The sequence below is a fragment of the Epinephelus moara genome, chromosome 20 (genome assembly GCF_006386435.1).
Source record: "Epinephelus moara isolate mb chromosome 20, YSFRI_EMoa_1.0, whole genome shotgun sequence".
Lineage (NCBI taxonomy): Eukaryota > Metazoa > Chordata > Actinopteri > Perciformes > Serranidae > Epinephelus > Epinephelus moara.
In genome coordinates, this window is record NC_065525.1 from 7441953 (window position 1) to 7459452 (window position 17500).

The following is a 17500-nucleotide window of genomic DNA, read 5'->3' on the forward strand; positions in this document are numbered from 1 at the left end:
TTTTTTTCCCCGTTAAAGGGGTTTTTTTGGGGAGTTTTTCCTTATCCGCTGTGAGGGTCCAAAGGACAGAGTGATGTCGTATGCTGTAAAGCCCTGTGAGGCAAATTGTGATTTGTGATATTGGGCTTTATAAATAAAATTGAATTGAACTGAATAAAAGCACAGTTCACACAGCATGGCCTTCTCAGCCCTTCTGGCAAGTTCTGACATGAAATTTAGACCAGACATTGTTTTAAAGTCAATAAAACTACATAGATAAACGTAACATTTAATTCCATAAAAAGGTTGTGTAATAAATTGGAATGATGCAAAAAAAAAAAAAAAAAAAAGATTGACCATGCTGACTGAAATGTAGTTATCACTTGGTGGAGACGTTTTTTGTTGTAATGCCAGCTTCAAGAAAGTTTCTGTACGAAGAAAATAATGTCGGACAGTGTTAAGATGGGATTTTGGCCCACTATTCCACACAGGCAGTCTTTAAATCTTGAGGATATCCGGGTCCTGTTGGTGACTGATTTTCAGTTCCTTTCACAGATGCTCTGCTGATTGACTGGGACATTCCAACAACTTTGTCTTCTTTCTCTGGAACCAACAGACAGTCTCTGCTGAAGTATGTTCTGGATCATTGTCCTGCTGGAAAGTCCACCTGCTTCCCATTCTCACTGTCCTGGTGGATGGCAACAGATTCTTTCAAGATTTTCCTGCTGGATGGCTTAATTCATCCTCTCTTTGATAATTTGGAATCTACTGGTACCATGAAAACAGAAACAGACTACCTCCAAACTTCATGTCGTATTTCTAGGGTAAAAAAAAGGGTAAATTTTTGCCTCCTTGGAACATACTGCGTTCTCCCAGTAATCTACAAGCAAGCAATGCCTCTCCACCAAGTGTTAAATACATGTCAGTCTGCGTGTTCACAGCGTTTTCCCTGTATCATTCTATTATTGCACTTTTTTATGGACTGGAATGTTCTGATTTCCTTGACTGTGTAGTTTTATTGGTGATGAAAATGGAATTCCATTGTCCTGGTACTTGCAATAAACTTTATTAGAAAAACAACATTTCTGTTTAGACCTTTATCAGGTTAAGTCCTGATAAAGAAAATAAAAAATTCATTCCAATGTCTGGTCTGAATTTAATGAGAACAGCTGCACTGGAATTATGTTTAATGAAAAAACTGCTGATGTCTTAACTGCCTATTTCCCCCACTGTAATGTGGCTTTTCATTTTTTATGTGGAATGTTTAACTATGCTTCTTACCTCATGAAAATGGGTATTTCTTAGACGATGCAAACTACTCTGTGAACTGATGTTTTTGTTTTTTCTCCCTCTCACATTAAACAACAGCAAAATTATATGAAAACAACTATTTACATACTCTCGCACAACTCGTGCAGTAAACTATGCTGAGAAATTCCTAAACACGTGCATTTTTGCTAAAACGTTACAATTTAAAATATTTCGGTATACAAGCAACGCACCTGGTCAAGTGTGTGCATTTGAACTCTGCTTATGCCTCATTCAGCTGAGCAGAGTTCAAATGCACAACCAACATTTTAGCAAAAATGCCCACTTACCCAGTCGTATGCCAGAAGTACTGGCATACGACTGGGTAAGTAAGACTTGGATTATACTGCACGAGTTGCTAACCCCTACGACTTCAACTGCAAAAGAAATCATTATTATTATTATTATCATCATTATTATTATTATTATTATTGTTAATATATTTAGATTTTTTTTTTCATACTTTAATTGCATTGTTGGAGGGAACCTGTGAGTTTTTCTTTTACTGCTATTACTGCTCTTGTAATTGTTGTTCATTTGACAATAAATAACCTTGATACCTTACATCCAATAGTAATAATACATCTAATCATTGGTAACCTATGAATGACTTCAGCAGTATTATCATGAGTGCTGGTGGCATTGGCTGTGGTGGTCTTGTGTGTGGGCACGTTTGTATGTATCCAATTGTGATTGGATACGCAGCAGGACATGGAGTTGTTTCATCTGTTTCCTGTGTAACACTGCAGCTAATTCAATCATAAAGATGCAATCTGCTTGGGATTAGCTATGTTATGAGAAGAAGATGAAGATCACATTGAAACTGTGGAGATGATCGCTGAGAGTGAGTCTCTGTACTCAAACCCACCTGGTACCTGCAGCACCTCCATCCTGTCTAACAGGGCAGGGGGAATGGTCGCCGTGGTGTTTGCAGTGGCAATAAAGAGCACTTGGGAGAGGTCAAAGGCCACGTTGAGGTAATGGTCTGTGAAGCTGTGGTTCTGCTCTGGGTCCAGAACCTGAGGGAACATGTAGAGACCATTTCAGTGTGTGTGTTTTTAATGTTTCATCAAACTTAAATTAATTTCATTCAATTAACTGGAAAGCTTTATTGGTTTACAGGACAAACAGAGGACAACAAACAAAAAGACTTGGTGAGGAAGCAAAACAAATGCTTATTAGCAATTTTAGCAGAGGTTAAGTGGCTGGTTAAACGTGCCATAGGTAATTTTCTGCTGCTAGGGATCTCTCAATCAAAACAATAACAACATGGAGCAATGCCATCATTGCAGTCATTTTCTCAGTTAGGATTCCTTCAGTGTTCACTGTTCTGGGGATTTTTACTGGGAGCCAAATTATCTGCACAGGTTTTTTGGTGTCTAAAACAAACAGGCCCAGTGATTTGAAAAACACTGAATGAAGCAGTTTCACCTTTAAAGTCAGCGTTTTTTTTCTGACATTGTTTGGCTCAACACAGACAGGCTGCTAGCCTGCAAATGTTATCTTTTTTTATTTAGCAGGTGCTGAAACATCCTCAGAGATGTCTTCCCCTCCAAAACAAACAGAACAGGTTATCTTAACCGGTAAAACGCTGAATAAAGCATGTTCATGTTAAAAATCAGTGTTGCAGAGGCTGGAGCCAAGCTACTGCTAACGCTTGCTTTGCTTGTTTCGGGTGACTAAAGTCCTTCATCCAGTTAAAAATCATGGTTTAAAACAAGCACGATCTAAAAAAATGTGTGTGGAAAAAAAGTGTCTTTAAACTGGATAAAAACATCATTTTATAACAGCTTCTGGCAGACACCCACAACCCTGTCGCATGCACAGAGGTGATAGGACATCACTGAGAGGCGACAGCGACCAAATCACACTGTTATTTGTCCTTGATTAAAATGACAAATTCCCTTGGATTTGAACATTGTGGGAAACATTTGGAATGATGTCAGTACACACCTCAACAAAATATACAACACTGGTCAAGCTGTTTTTAGGCATTTTGATGCATAAAAATGACATACTATATCTTTAAGTTGAGAGCTAGTAAAGGTTAAGAGGTACTAACAGGTTAAGGAACTACAAAGCAATGAAGACATCTGACACTACTACACAGGTCATCTGAGAGAGAGAGAAACAAAGCTGACCTCCAGCAGTGCAGCTGCAGGGTCTCCTTGCAGGCTCTTCCCCAGCTTATCTACCTCGTCCAGGAGGAACACTGGATTATTGACGGCCACCGTCTTCAAACCATTGATGATGCGGCCCGGCATGCTCCCGACATATGTGCGCCTGGAGAAATGAGCAGGATTTGGAATGCTGACCGATTATGTAAATAAAGACAACAGAAAAGTGCAGAACTACGTGATGTTGAGGTGAACCTGATATCTACATTTGTTTATGTCGTGTCATGTTAGTATTGCACGGTCATGCTTTTATCGACTTGTTCTAGAGGTGTACGTCGCATTCCACGTCGCATTCCAGTAGCAAAAATAAATGAATGCAGACAAAAAGTTGTGCAAGTTTTAAGTGTTTCAGGCTAAAAGGATGAAAAGTGCAGTTTCTGGGGTTCAATAAAAGGATATAAAAGAAACTGTTTTTTTTTGTTGTTGAACAGATTGAATAATCAACCATGAAAGAACTTCAGATCTTTATCCCGGGCAATCCTGCTGTTGATATGCTAGACACATGTTTCTCATCTGGCTGAGAGAAGGTGTATTAACTGTGTCCTGTCCTTTAAAATGCCAGGATCAACCCCACAACCTGAGATGAACTGTGCAGCCCCAGTCACCTCACTGCACACACACACACACACACACACACACACACACACACACACACACACACACATGCAGAAGCAGTGGCTCCATAATGTCGCTTGCTAATCCAAACTATGACTACTAGTGCACACACACAACAGAGCGGCTGTGTTGTGTGTGGGCTGAGGCTGTTAACAGACTGATCAAAGGCAAACTTTGGGACGTAACTACCGAACAAATGATTTTTTTTTAACTGACTCAGCTTACAAAACCTACACTCTAAGTGTTAACCAATCAATATACAAAGTTCATTATGATTTTGTTGTGTGTCCTGCTGTAAACTTAACTTGATGTACAATGTGAGACAAACAACACAGTAATCTTACATTTCCACAACTGATGTTCTAATGTATAAAGTCCATATTCATGATTGGCAGATTAAAGCTCATTCACTTTCATTGATTTAACTGTTTCTGACATAACTGACATAAAGGCCCTGAAAAATTTCCACATCACTAAAAAGGACGTGTGTCATCACAGAGGTATTGTTAAAGAAATACTCCACACCCCTCTCCACAACTGTGAATGTGTCCACCGGTAGAGATTTGGCAATAACCGTTCTACAGCTGGATCTATTCTTGACAAGCTATGTAGCAAATCAGGGCTGGAAACTTGTGTGATCTCAAGATACTTAAGTGATCTCACAAATGCAGCTGCCTCGAGGGGTGACATGATTTGGGCAGACATGGAGGAGGAGAGTTGAGCTGTAAATACAGAAGCCTGTAACAATTGAAATTATTGTTCTCAGGAACCTTAAAGCTTCCTTCCATCATGATATTGTCCTAATTTCCCCCGTTAAAAGGGTTTTTTTTGGGGAGTTTTTCCTTATCCGCTGTGAGGGTCCTAAGGACAGAGGGATGTCATATGCTGTAAAGCCCTGTGAGGCAAACTGTGATTTGTGATATTGGGTTTTATAAATAAAATTGATTGATTGATTAATTTTCAGAGTCATTATTGCCATAAAAATAACACAAATATTTCAATAAATCCTTGCTGGTCAATAAACTGCAGCGCCAGTCGGGAAGATTTAGAGGGCAACAGCGAGGCCGTGCATCCAGCAGCTTCAGCGTCAGGTGAGTGAGAGCCAGTTTGCCCTGACAGCTTGACAGCAGTTGTTACACTTTACAGACTGTAGTGGTAAAAAGATTTAACAGTTACCACAGTAATTTGTGTCCAGTGTTCTGAAGTGGTCTATTAAATTTTATTGTCTGTTTGACATGAAAAGTGTCCTCACTATGAAAGATGTTCAAAGTCGCCTTCTCTGTGCTGCAGGAGAGGGGCCCACTGAGGAAAGGGTCACAGATTTGTTTTACGGTGCTCAATTACTCACTGCTTAAGAACACAGACCACCTGCTGTAAACGAAGTTTTTAAAAAGATGGATCACCTCTAATTCAAGTCCATAATACTGTATCTTTGAGCAATCTCAGGACATATGTACAGTCATGTGCTTATATGTGCTTGCCTCACCTCTACCTGTGTGGTTCCACACTGGGAACGCCCTCCTCTGCTCCGTAACTCACCATCTACACTGTGGTCATAAGACATTTGCTGTTCTAGACTCTCCAGTGGAGCTGCGATCTTATAAGCATACCTGTGTCCTCGGATGTCAGACTGGTCACAGACGCCTCCCAAAGCGATGCGGTGAAACTCTCTGCCAAGAGTCCTGGCAATGGAGCGTCCCACACTGGTCTTACCGACTCCTGGGGGCCCCACGAAGCAGAGGATGGGGCCCTAAAGACAAAGCAGCAGCATGAAATTAACAGATAAATATGCAACACATTTAAGAAAGCCCAAACTTTTTGGCAACATCCACACTAGTATGTTTACTCTTAGAGTCAACAATGCTCAGGGGTTTTGGAACCCCTAAAACGGAGACCTTTGAAAATGCTGCTGACCCATTTCAGCATGAAATCGTCTGGACGGAGAGAACAGAGACTTTTGCCAATGGTAGCACAGACACCCACTTTGGTTCCTGACTGGGTCCGATCAGTCACAGCTTTTCAAGTTAAACCACGAGAGCGAGTCCTGCATACCTTTTGTGATCTTATCTTTCTTCTCTCCCATTGCCATGGCTTCCTCTGGCGATGGATAGTGCTCCTGGCCAATATTGCTCTAGTATGTTGCCGTATTTGCTTTGCAACGATTCCCGATCTGTTTTCCACCACCTTGACTGCCTTATACTCATGATACTTTCAGAAACAATTCCACCTACTCGTCTGTCTAAGCAAGGAAGTGTCTGGTCTTACTTTTCATCATCTCCGTAGTATTTTCTGTAATTAAGCGACCACCGCAAAGTAGACAATCTGCTTCCTGTTTACCTGTCGATCATTTTTGTTTTAAAAAGCCATTTTAATGAAAACATATTAGTGTGGATGTGGCCTTTGTCTTTATATGTTTAATTGACTGAGCAATCTGTAAGAAGCACCTTTAGGGAAGTCTTCAGCTGTCTAACAGCCAAGTACTCCAGCACGCGTCTCTTCAGCTTGTCCATGGCATAGTGATCGTTGTCCAATAAAGTGCGAGCAGCTCGGATGTCCAGGCAATCTGAAGAGAGTGTGTGTGTGTGTTGGGTGGAGAGGATGTGGATTTGATGGGTCCAAGAAATAAATATAAAATATTAAAATTAGTGAAGGTAAAGACGGTGAGATGGGAGCTGCAGAAACAGAGGGACCGTAATCTGAGAACATGAGGAGGAAGAGAAGTTCAGTAGTATTCAGTTTTATTACATTGTTCCATGAAATATTAATTAAGATTTATTTGCAGGTTATGACCTCTGCAGACAAATGTATTCTGTCCTGAAATTGCGAAGTCTTCATTGATCTGAGGTTAGTTGTTACAAGGGCAGTCTGAGGTCAGCAGCAGAGACCGCAGTGAGCCTGATATTCTGACTTTGTGGCTGACCACAGCAAATATCTCTTTAAATGTTACACTGTCTTCTCTGCTGGAGTAACATAATGGCCTTGGAATTTTGATGGAATTGACTCTGGGTTCATGTTTGGACGTGAGTGTTACAGGATGTGAGACTTCTTTATTTGAAGCATCATTGACTGATTTGACAGTGGAGGGGGAGCATAACAAGCTGTAAACACAACACTCACCTTTTACAGTAAGGACTGAGCAAACAGTGGCCTGTGTATACACCCAGCAGATACAGAGCAACATGAGTTTCACTTTGATTTGAGTTTTTGACACACACAAATCTAATATTCACTCTCCTGTCAGCTCAAATTTGCTCTCCACCAACTGCTCTGTAAAATATCTGTCTCTTTAGCTGCTAAATGCTACACTGTGTTCACCAGCTAGTTGCTAACTGTGTCTGTCTGCTATTTGGTGCTGAGCAGGGAGGTTAATCAGAGCATTAAAAACGAGCCTTGAGACTAATAACTTTGAAATATTCAACACAGTTATCCCCACATTTTTACAGTCACCACATGTCAAATATTGATTAGCATTAAAAACACGAGGCACTGACAATGCCATCATACCACCATGCTGTTACACATCTTTTTACACTTGGAACTGTTTGGCCACATTGCAAAGACATAGCTGTATGTTAGAGATCTCATACAGTATCTAAGGCATTGGACATTTTTGGCTTGTGGACCAGGACTCTGCTAAAGCCCGCTTTCAGCTTTGTTTACCTTTGGTGCTTTTGCTCCACGGCAACTCTACCATCAGATCCAAGTAGTTTCTGGTCAGGGCATACTCAGGCATGGACTGAGGCATCTTCTTCAGTCTGAATATAGATAAATGAGTTTAAATGCAAGACAGGTTAGACTGTGGACCAAGACTCAAAAGCAAAATACTGTATTAAACAAAGAAGGAGTGCTTTATATTCAGGACAAAACCACATCAAGCCATTAAAAAACACCATGCTTCCTTCTTATAAAAGCCTATTTAAAATTAAATAAATTACTTCTAAAAGAGAGTCTAAAAGAGTGTCAGTAAGTGTCATTATTTCACCAAAAATATGTGCTTATTAGAACTGTGCAGTCAAAGGTAAAGGTTAACCAACAAAGCTACTGCAAATTAGGCATGTTTTAAACTGCGGCTTTCAAACACGTCAGAGATCATTTTAAACTGCTGCCTTTAAATCATTTCCGACATAACTGGGACAAAGTGACAGGGCTTATCAGGGCAAAAGTTCACCTCTTGAGTTCTTTGAGGCAAACTCTAAGCGCAGCTTCAGGCATCTTGGCCCCATGGACCTTCCTCTCCAAGGCCGCAGTGTCATCGCCATCCTCGTCTTCATCTTCCTCATCCAGGTTGAACTGCCGGCCCGGGAAAATTCCACCTTTGCGCACCGATAGCACCTAAACAGATGAGACACAGAGAGGTGAACAGGCATATAAATACAGACAGTGTTGAAAAGAAAAGGAGAAATGCAAATGTATACCCTCTTCTCGTTGTCAGGACTTATTTTCCTGGTTTTCTGCAGCAGTTTCAGTCCCTCTATCTGTCTGGTCAACATGGGCAGAGCCTTCTTAAATCGCTCCTCCAATGTAATTGCATCCAGGACCTTCACAGCACACATGGACATATAAAAATCTGATTTCAGAATACAATCACTTTAGAGGAAATCTTTACATTAAGCCTACCCTACTGTATATAGTATTTGACTTTTTTTCTCATTGGCACCATCCGGTGGTAGCTAAGGAAAGACTGTGGCAGATATGCCAACTCACCCCTCCCCCTACAGACCTGGGGCCATAGTCACAAAGCTTCCTGGTAAAAGGAGTTGCTCCTGGTGATGAAAGTCTAAGAAATATTTTAGAATTGTGATGTTTTCTTAGAATTTCCCCTTAAAGTTAAGACTATGTCTTTGTAAAGATAAAGGTTACTCACAGAGCATCTTAGACCTTGAAAGAGCTCCTAAGGTGAAAACTGTCAGGAGTAAGGACGAGGACTTTTAAGAGGCTTAAGAGTTTCTTAAGCAGAGGAGAAAATGGTGGAAACACAAAGAGGTCGGAGAAATATTCTCCAAACTCTGGATGACAGTGAGTAAATAAAATGCTACACATTAGATCAACAAGTGATAATATCTGTTGTTGATGTCATAAGGGATACACGCACATTTTCCACCTAATGCTATAACACCAGAAATAAAATGATCACAACACTAAGACATTTGGAAAACTGTAAAAATGAAACAGTGCAGCAGTGATTACTTTGGTCTGTCTCAACTTTCCATCAACAGGGTGTCAACACCTTGCAGGCTCACAAAAGGGCATGTCTGTGACAACAAATCACATCTGTCAAAGACTGCAACAGGGTCAACCACACCTCCTAAAAATTTCCATCCCTTTCTTGCTCAGAGTTGCTCTGAGAACTTTCCTAAATCACTCCTAATTTAAGACTCCTTAGTAAGGAGTCCTTACTAAGAATTTTCAGGCTGAGTTAGGAGCTCTCTGAGAGCACTCTCAGAATGAGTGACACTCAGGACCCTATTTAAGGAATGTATAGGTCATGGTCTAAAGAGCATGGCAAATGCTTTTAGGGCATGTCCAACTAGTTTAACAGTATGTAATCTGGGTACAAGTTAAGGTGCAAGGAGAAAGGGGCTGTATTTAGTCCCTTAATTAATCATAGGTGTGTTTTTGGCATAACATGAATTCAACCAGTCACAGTGTCATATCCAATTCCCTTTAAAAACTAGGTGTGCCTGCAGCAAGGGCTGTATTCACAAACATTCTGAGAAAACTCTCAGAGAGCTCCTAACCTAGCCTAAATGTTTTTAGTAAGGAGTCCTAGCCATCTTAGTATTGTGATCATTTTAATTCTGGGATTATAGTGTTAGGTGAGAAATGTGTGTGTATCCCTAATGACACCAACCATAAATATGATTCCTGCACAATCTAATCTGTAGCATTTCACTTGCTCACTGTCCTCCAGTGTTTGAAGAACATTTCTCCGCCCTCTTTGTCTTTCCACCATTTTCTCCTCTGCTTAAGAAACTCTTAAGCCAGTTTCTCACTTTAGGAGCTCTACGATAACTTTTATCTTTACAAGGACCTAGTCTGAACTTTAAAAGGAAATTCTAAGAAAACGCCACAATTCTAAGAATTTTCTTAGAATTTCGTCACTAGGGGCAACTCTTTGTACTAAGAAGCTTTGTGTACACGGCCCCTGGATCACTGCTATTTACATGGTGGATTCGGCAAATTGGAGGAGCAAGTGGTTTTCTGCTGCGAGTAATGTCACTGCAGCAAATATCATGAGACATTTAAGCAGCAAAACTGACCACTGTAGTTATAAAGCTGACAGGAAAATTTCAACTTCTGACATAATCAGTGAAGTTACACTGCTCCTCTATTCCACGTTTAGAGTCCCTCTTAATGTGGAGTGGGACAGAAGCTCTACAGCCCTGCTCTGCTTTCTGCTATGTTCACATTTTAGTAAATATAATTAATATTTTCCTCAGTAATGATCTCACTTCACCCAACAATCCCATATGCACGTTCCTGTATGTGTACAGGCCTTGTGAAACCGCCTATGTAGGTGCATCTTACTACCTGAATAATGCACCCTTTAAATAGCATGATAATACTGCACCATTCTGACTTTAGTTGGTGAATGGCGCAATCGCTTTCTGCTACAAAAGCAAAGAGCAGTGACGATTAATTTGTGAAATATTTTCTCAATTTATTGATTAGTTGTTTGGTCCATAAAACTGCAAAAAAATGGTGAAAACTGTCAATCAGTGTTTCCCAAAGCCCAATCTGAGGTCCTCAAATGTCTCGTTGTGTCAACCCAAAGATATTCAGTTTAAGCTGGAATCAGAACTTTTTGACTTTTTTCATCTTCAAACAATACTCAAATCATAAGTCAATTACAATTTAATTGTTGACACTTAGTCAACTTATCAATTAACTGTTAACAGCTCTAGCCAACGATGGGCCTGACCAAACGTCATTTTAAGAACTACATACGCATGGGCGCAGAGATGGGTGAAATTTCATTTGCTAAATTGCAGGACAGCGTTGATGCTGGTGGTGAAAATTGACAACTGTGTCAGTCTGAAACTGGCACTGATAGTTGTGCTGCATGCCGCTTTGCGCCAGGTGTAAAATGTGCTCCAAGTAACACATACACTGCACAGATTTTAACAACTGACTCATTTCTCTACAAAATAAATAAAAATATATCATGCCATCTGAATAATTTGAAAGATGCTTAAGCCACCTGTTATATCCAATTTTTTTTTTTTTTTGAATAAATAGTTTGAAATTTGGTTCACCCAACAGTTCACTTCACCTGTAGTTTCTCCTTGTTTGAGGTGCGGATCATGGAGGCTACCACATCAGGCAGCGTTTCCCTCGGCAGACTGTCCAACAGACGCCTGAACTTAGCCACCACTGGAACTGATATGTCCAACATACCTAACAACTACATGCATGCACACACACACAGACACACACAGACACACAGACACACAGACACACACACACACACACACACACAGTGGGATTAGATTTACTGACAAGAACAAGTTTCCAAGGGTATGCTGCTGTCATGATAAATCACCTTTTATTGCTTAATTTTATCTTCCATTTTGTTTTACTTCTTTTTGACATACTTTTTGTGTTTGTCTTTTTATACTGCCTTGTTTTTCTTTTAAATATTTTCTTAATGACTTTCTCTCATATGTAATACACTAATAAGAAGACAAGTCTAATGTCGCCTGTTTCTTGTAAAGTTTTGACGTTCATGTATAGACTTTTCCAGGAATACTGGTATAACTCTGGTATAATTTATGAAAACAAAGAGATACGATGAAGCCTTTTCATAAACTGATGAATGAGCTTGTAAGTACTTTGAGTTATAGGCTTACCGGCTTCCATAACACACCTGCAGTCTGAAGGGCCTCTCACAACAAGATGAGATAAGAAAGAGCTTCATTCATTCGGAAAGAAATTCTGTACCCAAGATCCTCAAAAACATTCAGTACATACATACTATATATGCATACACAGAACTATAAATGGGGATGCACTGATTTGGTACAAATTATATTTTTATATTTAATTTCTTCCGGGTTAAAGTTTTTTTGAGAGGAGGTTTTACAGGAGCAGGTGACCCACACCTGTTCAACAACACAGGTTATCACTTCTAATACCCCTTACCCAGTTCTTCCTCTATTGTTCTAAATAAATAAACCAAACTCTAAGCACAAAATGAATACTAAATGAATGAAGCTTTAATGGTAATGGTTATATAGAGAGGCAGGCTAAGGTTTTAGTAAAACGTGTTTTGGAAGCACTAAGTATACAACTGGATCAGTGAGACTTATACTGCAGGAGTTGTGTGAGTGTTTGTAAACAGAAGTTTTAATATAATTTTGCTGTTGTTAAACGTGGCCCCCCTTAATTCCAATTCATCACGAATTTTCTCTGATTTCAGATTCTTCGCTCACTGTGGAGGCATGCAGGACATAACACAGAGTGAGCAAGTGATATGCAAATGATCATTTTGCAGGTGAAGTTTTCTTTTTAATCAAGTATTTTGGGGGAATTTCCTCTGTTCTTGTTCTCTCTCTCTTTCATACACAAGATGAGGTGAGGGTAAAAGTACAGAGGGATGTCGTATGCTGTAAAGCATTCTGAGGCAAATTGTGACTTGTGATATTGGGCTTTATAAATAAAACTGACTGAATTGATTGCAGGAATATACACACGCACCTGTACCGCAGCCTGGTAGAACTTCTGAGACAGCTCCCCCAGCTCTCCATCTTCTGCTGTGCCAGAAGGGGTCGTGTACTGCTCAAGTTTATCCAGCTGCTCCACCTGCAATGTTTAGAGAGGCACATATTGCAGTCACCCACATTAGTATTTGTGAAATACTTGGTGACAGGTGTTTTTGGCCCTATATTGCTGACAAGAAAGCAGCTATTAGTGATGATGCCCCAAACAGGAATGCGCCTTTGACAATGTTTCATTTTAAATCAGGAGATTAAAATCTGAGGACTCTACCCCCACATTCCTCCTGGGCCAGCCTCTCGGTGCTGGGACCGAGACATTCTGTCTGCCCCAGCTGACAACTGAAGCCGTTGCGGTTCCCACCCTCCATGCTGAACCCTTCCAGTTAACATACTGGGCCTCCAGCAAACTAATGTATCTAAAATCTAACACATCATCTGATGTTGTTCTCAGTCTTGCCACACTAATTTTTTTTTTTAAGATTTATTTTGGGTATTTTTGCCTTTAATGGACAGGATAGTGTAGTGTGAAAGGGGGAGAGAGAGAGGGGACAAATTGCAGCTAAAGGCCGCAAATTGTAACTGAACCCGGGCCACTGCAGCAAGGACGGAGCTCCTGTACATGGGGCGCCTGCTCTATCCAATAAGCCACCAATGCCCCTTGCCACACTAATTTTAAGATATCTGTGGGTTCTTTGAGACAAGACATTTCTACTAGTTTTAAAAAACCTTGGCAAGTGAAATTTTCCTGTTCTGTTAACAGATAATTTTGCTTATTTGAAGTAATATTTCCTGCATGTAATTGCTTTTTTTCCTTGTTTTTGTGTGGCTATATTGAGAAAGAAAATGCATTCACCACTTCTGTTAGGGCCTCAGGGATACACACAATGTGTTTTGGTAAGTAACACTAAATGTAAACATCTTTTTTTTTCTTTTTTCAAATCACAGGAACAATCCACAGGGCATCATAAAGTACTGACTGACAGGGTTGGGCAATGAGGCCGTAAAATAATATGATATTTCAGGGTATTTTGTAATATATTCTTGACAATATGATAAAATAGTAAAAAAATTCTATTATTAATTTAAGAACACATAATTGCAACAAAATAAGTGATACAGTTTTACATGTCAACCTAACAGTTTACCTTCGAATATTCAGTAAAAACTAAACAAAAATTATCTCTCATTTCCTTTGTTTGTAAACAACAACAGTAAGTCAGAGTGAGATTCAGCTTCCGTACACAATATTAATGATACAACAAAACAAAATCTACCAAAAGCAACACATTTAAACAGTTCTCAAATACAAAAAATGTACCCTGGGATCTATATATATAAATCAATAGGCAGTTTCCTTCTCTTTTAGCAAAATCCTAAATCACTGAGTTGTTTTTTTTTCCACCTAGACCTTTATGCTCCGCCATTTCTCCTCTAACCATCACGCTGTAACCTGTGACAGAGTGCTATGTCACGGTAGCTATTGCACATTCACATATATGTTTTTGTCGAGCTGCGAGCGTCATGTAGGTTTACATTACCAAAGGCTGATGACAAAATCACTTGATGACAACAACTCCCATGTGCGCATGGCGAGAGAGGAGAGGGAGAGACGCTGTGCTGCTGCCAGAGGAGCCACTAGAGGGAGAGACGCTGTGCTGCTGCCAGAGGAGCCACTGAATGAGTTCCCTCTGAGCGGTAACTCGATAAAAGGGTCTGAGAAGTCCTGTGCTGTTCAGAAAACATTCAGAACGCCCAGGCCTAACAACACCATGGTTTATTCCAAACTACTGAAGCTGCTCCTCTTTTTGGAACCACTGCAGAGACTGTAATGATTTCACTTTAAGCCATGCTTGTTGTTGCCGCATGTAGCAGTATGACATCAATATGTCAACAAGGTGAAGAGAGTGGAAGTCGAAGAGTATCACGATATAACTTATTTATATCATATCAAAAATTACACCGGTATTATCATGAATGATGTGATATGGCACACCCCTAGTGTGATACTAGAAACAGTGGTCAGCTTTACTGACTTTCACTGGATGACTTGTATTAAAGGTCCCCTGTTAGGGTTTAGACCTCCAGTAGCTATTATTCTATAAATGGGTCCCAGTTTTGTTTATCTCATGGCCACAGGGCGGCTTTAAGCTAATCTTTAACTGTGAGACATTCTCCTAATGATGGTGTTGTTGATCTTAAGTAGACTGATATTAAAGAATTTGTACCTCTGCAAGGAGAAAGGGTCGCTCCTTAAGAAGACTTGATACACGAAAGCGGCACAATCCAGTGATGAGGAGGGTGTAGTGGGGCTTTGGCCAGTTGCTGCCCACCACCTGCACTGCTATTCCCGCTGTACCAATCCTACAGAGAGACAGAGAGAGAAAGAAAAAAGGAGTGAGACAAAGGAGAAGGGTGATGACAGACAACACACTCACTGGAGGAGAATCAAGGCCAATTTAATCTTTCCGGAGCTTCATAGTTGCATTATCTTACACTAAATGATAATCGACCATGACTACTTCAAGTCTGTTCAGATTCAATCTTCACACCTTGGATTTGGTCAGGACCTCTCGACCTGCTGTAGTATGTGGAATTCTCCAGTCAATAACCACTAGAAGCCAAACTTTGCTGCTACATTGTGTGCTGAACCCAGTGAACATAATTAAACTGTGCTGTTATTCGCAGTGACACAGAATGATTCATGTGATTTTTCATAGACAAAATGTAGCCACAAAACTTCTTCCTGTTTTTTCACAGTGTCATCTAAACTTTTCTTCTGTGTCTTTATTTCTCCTCAGTGCCAAGTGAGGCAGTTGCTAAAAAGACTTCCAGGAAAACAAGCTGGACTGACAGTCCTTTGGTCATTTAGGAGACACTTTGTCAAAACATGCAGTGTGGGGGCTTCAAGGACTTAAGAAAGACAAGATTGGTCAAACCACTTTTCACACACACAGTTTACTGACAGAAAATCAGGAAATCTTTTAGTGCGACAGCTCCAATTGTTTAACAGCTGAGTGACTTAAATTCAAACTGTCAGTGTGCGTGACAGTGTGCAGTGCGGCGGGACATTGTACAACTTACAGTTATGTAGTTATGTATCAATACACCGATCAAAAGCTTCTGCCGATGTTGCCTGTCTAATCCACCCCCTTCCACACACACACACACAAAATATGTATCTGATTATGGACTAGACGTGGGGAGGACACAAATTCCCGGATTTAATGTGAAGTTAAGTGGCGGTCAACACAGAGAAGATGACGACAGTTGTGTGTGGATGGTGGTTGATTTGAGAAGCCTTCTGAAGGTGCTGTGGCTCTGAATCAAAGGCACATGTTCTGTCCTAAGGGAGAAGTGTATTGGATAACCAGCATTTAATCCCTCTTTTCCCCCAGCATCCATGCACCATTACTGTGGTCTACCACACCAACACAAGAGACTTCAGATTGTCTTCTTTCTTATTATTTAAAAATTCATCCGCTGCATCCTGGACTCTTTAATCCATGTGAACTATAAGAGCAGTGGGAGACCACAGAACAGAGCTAAGATGCCAAGTTGACACAAAGCTAGCACAGTTTTCTTGCAGTAACTGTGGCTGAAAGAGAGACAAACCATCTAGAGACAAACAACTGCCATTTAGTAACCAGCCCGACCTGGAAGACTGCTGGTGAAAGGTTAAAGTCCACCTCTCTGTGCCTGGCTGCAGGGCCACTGCTAAACTGTGGACGTTTCTAGAACAAATCACACATTGCTACTTCTGTCAACAAATATGAACTATGCATAACAAAAAAGTACCAATTAGACTAAATAATGTGACATACAAGGTGGTCCTTGTAGATTGTATTATTGCGATTTTAAACCTGTTGTGATTTTTGCGATTTATGACCTTTTGTTAACTGCAAATTATCTCCCAAAAGGAGAACTTTGTCAACATCTGTTTTATCTAATAAGATAAAGTTTTAGGTATTCACTTAAATCATTTTTGTGGCAGCAAATTTTATCAAATGGATGGAAGAAATTGATTATTGTAGTGTAGGCTACCAAAAGTTTAATTTGTATTTGTATCATCAAAAAGTGAAATAACAAAAAATTTATACTTGGAGTCCAAGAATCAATACTATATTGCCGCGCATAAATCGAAATACTATGCTGTGTCAATTTTTTTTCCCCACCCTTGGTGTCTGGGATTGCAGGAGGCCCAAAATAAGCAAAAGTAAGCGAGTAGGTGAAAGTGTTAAGGTTATGTGACAACATGGGAAAGGATGTCGTGTTATGCTCATGACCACACCTACAGAACAGAAGAACAAAAATCTATTCATAATGAATTCAGCAGGGCATGCTGTTAGCATTTGGTCATGTATGTCTAGAATCTACTAAGAATAATCAAATGCTATCTTTTTGCCTTTAGAGCAGTTTTTAGAGGGCCGAAAAAGTAACAATATTTTGTTCTCACAAGAAGTCTGGAGATTTAATATTTTTGCGAGCAAAACTGTTTCATCTTTTTCCATATCCTGTAATGATGTCCCGATCCCTGAGGTTTGTCCAGTGACTACCTGGAGGGGTCCTGACCCTCAGGTTGAACATCTTGTTCAGTCAGCTGGTACAGTATGTCTCACCACCAAAACAACATCAACACGGTGTCAAACTCAGGAAATGACTCCACTGTCGGCATATAACTAAATATGTATTACTTATGCAATGTTG

At 40.2% G+C, this 17500-nt stretch overlaps 1 protein-coding gene across 1 annotated transcript in view; it reads right to left on the bottom strand.

The window, feature by feature from the left end:
- lonp2 (lon peptidase 2, peroxisomal) overlaps positions 1 to 17500 on the bottom strand; it is a 32724-nt gene that overhangs the window by 14807 nt on the left and 417 nt on the right. The window contains exons 1-11 of the mRNA XM_050072393.1: positions 17488 to 17500; positions 15022 to 15157; positions 12777 to 12881; positions 11353 to 11484; positions 8495 to 8617; positions 8248 to 8411; positions 7740 to 7834; positions 6524 to 6642; positions 5690 to 5829; positions 3429 to 3570; positions 2156 to 2306 (exon numbers count right to left, since the gene is read on the bottom strand). The exon at positions 17488 to 17500 is cut by the window's right edge and continues 417 nt beyond it. Of these exons, the coding sequence (XP_049928350.1) occupies positions 2156 to 2306; positions 3429 to 3570; positions 5690 to 5829; positions 6524 to 6642; positions 7740 to 7834; positions 8248 to 8411; positions 8495 to 8617; positions 11353 to 11484; positions 12777 to 12881; positions 15022 to 15157; positions 17488 to 17500 (1320 nt within the window). The remainder of the gene's footprint in view (positions 1 to 2155; positions 2307 to 3428; positions 3571 to 5689; positions 5830 to 6523; positions 6643 to 7739; positions 7835 to 8247; positions 8412 to 8494; positions 8618 to 11352; positions 11485 to 12776; positions 12882 to 15021; positions 15158 to 17487) is intronic.